The 9,404-nt window shown below is 36.2% G+C and overlaps 1 protein-coding gene across 1 annotated transcript; it reads left to right on the plus strand.

The window, feature by feature from the left end:
- Positions 1-1,346: 1,346 nt before the first annotated feature.
- Positions 1,347-9,124, plus strand: LOC129417740 (uracil nucleotide/cysteinyl leukotriene receptor). The gene is made up of 2 exons (XM_073870027.1): positions 1,347-1,493; positions 7,710-9,124. Exons 1-2 carry the CDS (start codon positions 1,347-1,349, stop codon positions 8,652-8,654), a joined length of 1,092 nt encoding a protein of 363 aa, XP_073726128.1. The 3' UTR covers positions 8,655-9,124.
- Positions 9,125-9,404: the final 280 nt, after the last annotated feature.

The following is a 9,404-nucleotide window of genomic DNA, read 5'->3' on the forward strand; positions in this document are numbered from 1 at the left end:
ACAGCTCGGTGCCCTGCTTGACCGCACAAGAAACAGTGAGTACACATTTCAACATTTTGGGATATACACTGTTTGCATCTGCCCTTTGTCTCTGATTTTAATGGTTGTTGTGCACTTGCCGCGACTGTTTGGGTTTGCTGTTGGACACCAGGGCCCATTGACATGACTACTTTCTCTAGATACTTGTGCAGAAAGTTCATGAATGGCATCACGATTGGCTTTAACTTCTGCGTGAGTCAGGGGAGAACATTGCATATTCACATCATCCTGCTGTGTCACACTCGCAATTGTGACCTTAGATTTATATGTGTGACCTATTCGTTTTTGTCTTTCCGTTTCCTCACTAACAGACTGTGTAATCAGTTCTAGGATCTGATCATCTGAAGTTTCCTGTGTCACTATTGCTGTTTTGATGTCCCTCCGGACAAACATGTATTTTTAGACTCTGATATAGTAAATGTAGAAAAACACCTTGGACCAGTTTACGATCATACTGAAACTCAGATTCTGTCTGTTCTGAAGCAAACACTACCCTCTGCTTAAGCCCCATTAACCTATACATAAACTGTTGTGGGGATTCTTTGTCCTGTTGTTTTGCATTGCTTAGTTCCTGAAATAATTCAGTACTACTTTTGTCCCTAAGGTGAGCTCTAAGGAACCGTTTCAACTCAGCTACGGTAAGGCTGTCTTTTGTAATAAGCATCTCTTTGAAAGTACCAGGTTTGATAACTTTTAACACTGTTCGAATAACTTCTGACTCAGAGAAGTTTTCTGCTATACCTTCATCAATTTGCTTACAAATGCTGTTGAAACTCAAGTCTGAATTGGAATCAGAGATTTGACCACCATAAATTTTGAATTCTCTACGTGGCAAATATGATGCAACATCAGAGAATTTAATCAGACCAGTCATTTGTTCAGACACTCTCGGCAGTGGAACAGTTTGTTCAGCTCGTGAATGTGATGTCAGACCTGCCGTTTGTGCTACCTGCACCCTGGCGGCCGCTGATGTCGATGCAGAATGCGATACCAGTCCCAAAGTCTCTTCATTTTCGGTGATATCTGAGGCAGAATCTTGTTCCGTAGCGGTCAACTCACGAACGAGGTCATGAAGGGTCAGCAAGCGGGCCATTCCTTGGTCCTCCAGACTCTGCAGTTGTTCTTCCCGCATGAAATCAACAATAAAGTCGTAGAGTTCCACTTCTGTTGCCTCCCCGTCTGGGACCCCCACTCCTTTCTCCTCTGCGCAACACAGGGCTACCTTGTAGAGGGCTTTGCAGTTCGAAGAGCTGACCAGCAGGTGGAGCTGCTTCTCGATCTCCCACCGTAGTTCCCGAAGAGTAGCCATGGCTGGACTGCTGGTGTCTGCCGTTCAACTCACTGGTCTGGGATGTATGACGTTTAACCACTGTGGTTCTTTACTGATCAGCACCCATCCACCAGGTGGCGCTGATCCCGGACGAGCCCCCAAATTGTTACCCTCCTCAAGTCTGGTAAGCCTGAGGGAGTAAGTTGCATGTACCACACTGGCCAGCACTGTAAGGTAATAATAAAAGACACTGTGAAACCGGAGTACTGGCTGCAGTCATGGACAATGTTTAATTGACTCTCATAGAAATAGTGTTCATTAAAGTCAAATATAAAACACTTTACAAAACATGTGCATTTAAACAGTGACATAAATCACAAGTGCAAATGTCTTAATAAATGTGTTCAACATACTCCAAAATGTTAACTGTGAACATTTGCAGATCATTCAAAATGTATATCAAAATATGAAAAACTTTGTTACAAAACCAACATTTAAATCATCATCATTTCAATGCATTAACATATTTCAATGAGAGTAGTTACATTTTAATCATAATCATTTTAATCTGAGTTTTTAACCAAATATCATATTGTTCACATCATAACAACATTCACAAGACATTGTTTTCATTTTCTAAACTGTCACAAATGAAAATTGCATTTTGCTTCACATTCTCCTCGTGTTTTACATGTACGTCGCCATTTTGGCTCTGACTCACTCATGCTTACGCAGCCATTTTGGCTCGAGATACTTTCAGTTGCAAACGCCTTTTAAACTCACTCAAACTTTATCATCCGATAACAATCAACATTATAAACTCTTTTAAAATGTCCATGAACACTTTTCACATGTATATTTTATCATATTTCACTTTATATTCACCTATTCATACATCTTATGTCTATACATAACCCAGTAATGCTCAATGTGTCTTAATAACAGTATTTCTCAGTCATCTAACAGAAATAAACACATACTTTGAAGCACAGTGTTTTACATTAGTGTAAACCAGTTTTTGAAACAGTTTTGCTCACCTGTAAGGTAATAATAAAAGACACTGTAAAACCGGAGTACTGGCTGCAGTCATGGACAATGTTTAATTGACTCTGACTCACCCGGTTCATCACCTAGAAGCAATAGCGCTCAGCGCCCTCTACAGGCAGCAATTATAAACAGCAACAAAGCATTATTTTTTTCTACTCAATGAAAAGATGAATGAAAATGATGAATTTACATCAATTTATATCAATAAAATGAACTGAAGAATATAATGAAAATGCTTTTAACACATAAATGCCACAACATTTTAATTTTAAAGGGGGGGTGTCTTTTTTTTCCTTCCTCTCTACACATATACATATGCATTTTATTTTAAAACACATTCATTTTTTTCAACCCACTACACTTACAAGGCTTTGCATGGATTGGCACCTCAATATTTGTCTGAGTTTTTAATTCCATATATTCCATCACGTGACCTTCGCTCTTCTGAAACTGGCCTTTTAGCTGTTCCTTTAACTCGTTTAAGATCAATGGGCGACAGGGCTTTTTCTTCATTAGCTCCAAAACTATGGAACTCCTTACCTATTGAGATAAGGCAAGCTAATACTCTTAGCATTTTCAAATCTCGCCTTAAAACTCATTTTTTTTTAGGTTAGCTTTTAATTGAACATTTGTATTTTATCCCTTTATTTATGGTTTTATTTGTTATTGCATTGTTTTATATATGTGTGTATTATTTGTATATTGTTGTTGTTCAGCGCTTTGAGATTTACATTTAAAGGCGCTATAGAAAATAAAGTTTATTATTATTATTATTATTAATACAGGCTCAAACATAAGGTCTGTAACACACACACAAATCTACTGAAGAAGCTTCTTGTGAAAAAGCAAATCAGACCACAGCTTCATTATTATTCATTACCCTTTCAAATAAGGTCATGATAGACCAATTAATTCTGGTGGCAAATACTAGGGATGTGAATGGACATAATGCGTCTCTGGATAATGTGTACACTTAATAAAGCCTTCTATAGATATCAGAGAACAATGAAACACACAATTTCAATGCATTCTTTGGCATCTTTAAACAAAAATGTATTTTCACCGTCTGTAAACAGCAAATTGCTAAGAAAATGCTGATATTGTCACTTAGTGTAAATAGAAAATATCTCTATGTTTATAATAGCATCTATCGCTAAAACATTGTTTGTCATGTTTTGCTATTTTGTAAATAGCCGTTGCCTAAAATAAAATCGTCATAATGTTTGTTTTGCATCTTACTGATAACATGTTTTGCATCTGACTGATGTTTTGCGTCTGACTGATTTGCATCAGACTGATAACACAAGTAAATTGTTTACTTCACCTTTTTTAAATGTCACCTACTCGAAGTAACTCACCATCCACAAACTAGTTCATGAACAATTCAACAAGATGTTAATGTTATATGGTCAGTGAACTCATTAATATACAAATAGTTCTTGTATAGTTATTATTTTTATCTTGGCCATTCGCTTTAAAACACATTGGTTTAATTGGTTCTTGATATCTCTGGTGTTGAATCATAAGAGTGTATCCGTCTATTGTATTTGTATCAACAAATTTCATCTGACCCAGCAGTAGACTTTTGAAAAGGAATAACACAATACAACAGACTAAAGGTAAGACATAGCGTTTATCAAACTAAAATGTATTTATACATTTGTTTGGTTTGTCTAGGAGCAAGTTTTACAATACATATATAGATTTACATTTACATTTGGGTGTAGTTTTCTTTAACCTCATTTATTTCAAGGTAATTTATAGGTATGTCAACTCAGCTGAAACAGACAATACTGTATTTTACAGCCCTGTAGTTTTGGTGAATTTACTTTATTTTTTCAAGGTAGTAACAGATAAAATTTTACATTGTACAATCTAACTACTAAAATGACTTGGTTGGTCTCTTTGATCACTGTATTAATATGCCATAACATTTAAAAGTAACCTAAAATGACTTGGTTGGTCTCAATGCCAGGTGACAATTTTTGAAGTTTAGAAAATATAAAAGAATAAATCAGAAAAACATACTAAAAGTGTAAAGTGACATACTAACGCAAACACCAGATCTAACCTTAAACCGAAGCGAAAATGGTATGAAAATAGGAAAAGGCAGTTGAGTAACCAATCCGTGAGAATGCCACGGAAAAGACAGTCCGTAGCAGGGCCACGGAAAAATGCGGAGATCTGTGAGAATGCCACGGAAAAATGAGCACAAAATTCCGTGACTATCCCACGGAACTTTGTGAGATCATGTTGCCATAACACAGGCTTGTGTAATTACAGAAATAATACTTCACAATAAGTAAATCCTGAACATGTTTCATTTTAGTAAGTACATATTCACTACAGATAACATATTATACCTTGAAATTTACATTAGGTACGTTTACATGCAACCAAATAATCCATTTGTAATTGTATTGATGGCTCAAGCTTACTGAAAAAAACATGTAAACACCTTAATCAATACAATTGGGGTCAATCAGATGCAAATTTCTATCATATTGAAAGGGGTGGTGTAGTCCGATCTGTGATCCGATCAGCAGGAGAAAAGTATGCATGTAAACATGTGAACCGTAGTACTTTCTCAATCGGATACAAAAATACACTGTGCACATGCGCAGAACATTTGTGCTTAAGTTCACATCATATATTTACGTCTTATTTACATCTCACATAATTCTAGCAAGGCAATATAGCAACATGCATAAGGTTGTATGCCTACATTGCATTTTCATTGTCTATATCTAAAAACTTCTTAAGAACAACTTTCTCTGACTCAACTTTGTACATTCATCCAGATATAAAGCTGGGTGGCGTTGCCAAGTCCTCTGTTTTTTAAGAGTTCAGATTTGGGCAAGAGTTTAAAGTGTCTCCGCGGGTTTGTTTTTTCGTGCAATATATAAAACTATATTAATATATAACAATAAACTCTATAGATAGAGGTATTCAATAAACACTTGCCAGCATAAATATTGCATTGTGAAAACACGCCCTGCTTTTAGAGAGCATGTGTGTGAATGTGTGTAATAATGACGTTGAAATGCTGTTTTTTTTAATAATAATAACAATTTTCAGAAATAAACTTGTTACAAAAGTAAAAACAGTAACATGTAGCCTTTGTGCCTTATTTTAACGATCTGAGCGCATTGTCTAAAGCGCACGGCGCACAGCCTAAACGGGCATGTCCGATTCCACATTTGCTAATTTAACGATGGAAAAATAGTTTATGCGCCAAGCTCACAGCCTAAAAGGGTTGTTCCAATTCTCTTAATGAGTAATGGGTGTGTTTTGGGCATAACGTGCAATAAACAATGAGAGTCTTAGCTCTCATCCCCTTTACAGTTTTTTCTACAGACACTAGGACACATTTCTCAATACTTAGGTCACTTTTGCAAAACTCTTCACACAGTGAGCACAACAGAAGTCTATGTGAGCTAAACTGAGGATCAATTATCATTGCTTTGGCACAAAATGCATTCAAAGACTACATCTCTCAAATTTAATGAATTATTTTCTCACTCAGACACAACAACTGCCAAAACTCTTTGTATGTACAGGCCAATTTGCACATGCTTACATACTGTTTTCAAAACTGTTAAACGTATGTTCCAAACAATAACATAATACAAAATTGAATAAGACAGCAATTTGCTACATTTCTACAGTAATATTTTAATGAAATATATTTTAATGCTCTAAAAACTATTTGACAATTGGACCAGCCACAGGTGTCCACAGCCCAGTAGATTAGCATTACTATTGTATAATCTGTATCAGTGGATGGTGTGTATACAAATTATGTTGTTTTTTTTTGGAATTACTCAGTGCAAAAAAAGTAAAAATAAATAAACTACATAAAATATTGAAGAACTCTGCATTATGTCTGATTCATTCCAGTAACATTGCAGTGAATTATAAGCAGAGATGTGTCCTTGTTTTACACAAGAAAACATTGTATAATGCTACATGTTGTTAGTGTTTTTTATGTCATTGTTTTGTGGATGACAAAGTGTGTTTGTCGGCTGTCAACCTTTGCTAGTGTTCTGGAAGAATGATTTGATTTGAGACCTGAATAAAGTGTTTTGGTAGTTGTAGTGCATTTTGAATGTGAAATGAACTGCTTTGCCAAGCTGAAAGTTGGTTAGAAGAACTGTGTAAAGAGTTTACCAAAAGTGACCTAAGTATTGAGAAATGTGTCCTAGCGTCTGTAAAAAAACTGTAAAAGCCAGTTGCGCTGGCGCCATGCTGATTTCCTATTTAGTTGGCATAATTTGTAAACTGATATTTTTTGGTATTAAACCCTTTAAACGTCGTTTTCTTTCAATCACGTAGGTAAAATTAGCAGGCTTTTAATTGCTGATAATATATGGATATCCTCAATCAGTGTTATCTCAAAAATTTTTTACAAATACGCAAGAAAAGGTTTGTACTCTAAAAATACTTTATTTGTAACAAACAGGAGATAAAGAATTTACAAACGTGTGAAGAGCCTTGTGTTTTTTGTTTTGAAAAGCATTACTTAAAAACGGTTCTCATCATATCCAGGTACAAAGTCATCATATACATTAAATCCGTGGGGTAGCATTTAAAAAAACATTTAAATATTTGCATTTGTTTAAAGCAAAACATTAAATTACTTACCAGGCTATAGGTGAAGCAGCCCTTTATGCCTTCTAACGTCTCATCATCAATCCTCATTTATGTCCAAGAGACTCAATAATAATCTTTTACATTTTAATCCTTTGATTTTTCATATTTAAAACGTTTATGTGCTGCTGCAAGTGCGCATCCATGTGTGTGATAAGCAAACATGTGTTGTCGTCCTGTTTATAGGCGCATATAACTATCACGCTCATTAAATAACAAAAACAATATTGAGGCATTGACTTTAGACTTTAGACCAGGTTTTTGTTGGTAAATGGCATAGTCTATTTTAGTTGCCTCAAAATAGCAACGCGCCAACAATGCCCCTGAACACACCTCGTTTTGAGACCAGAACGCCCATGGACGCAACATTGGGCGCAAATGCATTTGCTATTTAAAAATTGTGGTGCTAAATGTGAAAAAAGATAATTGTGCCGGGTTATAACTAGCAAAAGACACTTGCGTCGCGCATTGCACTGCATTGCGACGGGTATATGATAGAGCTCATAGTCTCCCTGAAAAAATAAAGAACTAATAATCAAAAACCTATTCTGGTCAAACTCTCTCTTTTTATTTCTTTTAACATTTTAGCAATACAAAATTAATAATTTTTAAATTAAAAAGATGTAAAAATGGAATAGAATAAAATGTGTCCAACCTTCTGGATGTTAACCTATTCATATTTGTAAATCTACTGTTTTTTCAGCTGTTGGTACAGACATTTGCAATAATGGACATATTCAGAAACATCAACTCTTCTCCTCTGAACTCATCTCTGTCCGAGACTGTATATGCCACCTGTGCAAAGATACCAGCAGCCATTATCTTTTACCTGGTGTTGCAGTTTCTCAACATGTTCCTGGGCATCCCAGCCAACGTAATGGTTCTGTGGCTCATTCAGAAGAAGAGACGTGATTCGTCCACATCAGACATCTTCATCATCCATCTTGCTGTGCTAGACATTTTCTTCTGTCTTATTCCTCCTCTAGAATTTGCAAGCATTGTCTATTTGACCACCAGCAGCAACTGGTATGTCCTGCGTTTCTTCTATGGTGTGAAAGATTTTTCGCCTCTCTTCTTGTTATGTATCTGTTTAGATAGATATATGGCTGTGGTCCATCCCATTTTCTTCACCAAACTAAAGGACACATGGCAGCGGTCTGTTTGCGCTGGTGTTACATGGTTTGTGATTTTGGTCTATGCTGCAGCAAAGTGTGTAGGAACAATTCCAAAGTTTGAGAAAGTCTTCACAGTCATGATCCTCGCCGTATTCGTGTTCATGGTTTTCTGTAACATCTCGATTCTTTGGGCCCTGAGACAGTCGGCTTCAGGACGAGACGAGAGACACCCTCTCAAGAAAAAGGCCTTCAAGATTGTGGTCATCATTCTGGCGATTATTGTCTTTAACTTCTTCCCACCTGTGGCTCTCTTTCCATTCGAGGACTATTTTTCTTCAAGCATCTTCCGCTGTTACATACACTATATCGCCTTTGGCTTCATGGACTTCAGTAGTACCATCCAGCCGATTTTATATCTGTCCCAAGTTCTTGCGGCTCCGAGAGTGGCTCCATCAGCAGCTCTGACGTGCTGCTATAGCTGCATGGAGAACGACACTGAACGTGCTAATTTAGATGTTTCTGAAAATGTCTGATTCTAAAAACACAAGTGAAATCAGATACGATGTAATTATTGATATTGATTTACTTAGATCATTAGAGAAACATAATGTTCTTGACCCAGTGCAGCACAATCTCACAGCAAGTCGTGTTATAGTCACAAAATATTTGATTAATTTATTCATGTTCATGGACACGATTTTCCGCTTGTTTCGTGCAATTGAGCACGAATATCTTTTTCATTTTATGTATTGTTTACTTCATTGTTTTTCCTATTATTAAATCATTGTCGCTTGGGGTTGGAGTTATATTTGGGGTTTGGGATGTAATTGTCAGGGTGTGGTGGAGGATGAAGGTAAGATGAAGACTGATGGTTATAAATAAAAAAATGATACTTTAATAATAAAACATAAACTGGAACATATACAGGAACATCACAGAAACTTGAGGTAGACATAAACAACAGTAAATAAACAATGATTGACAGGTTGAGGAAGACAAACGAGTATATGAAGAGTTTGGTTCCAAAACGCGATAAACGCCATTTTTGAAAAAAATGAGTTACTGCCAAAATCAGTATTATATCAGGTCAGTAGTTAAAAGTAAATAATTAATTTTACGCAAAATCCAATACCCGCCGTGATATTCTGTCATCTTTTCTCCCTTTTTTTTCCCAAAATGCGACAAACGCCAGTGATCCTTTTTTACAGAACGCAATAAATCCATTTCTGATATTACAGCGGACCATTCACGCAATGTAAACAAACATGGCGGCGCGCTGAGTA

The sequence above is a fragment of the Misgurnus anguillicaudatus genome, chromosome 7 (assembly GCF_027580225.2).
Source record: "Misgurnus anguillicaudatus chromosome 7, ASM2758022v2, whole genome shotgun sequence".
Lineage (NCBI taxonomy): Eukaryota > Metazoa > Chordata > Actinopteri > Cypriniformes > Cobitidae > Misgurnus > Misgurnus anguillicaudatus.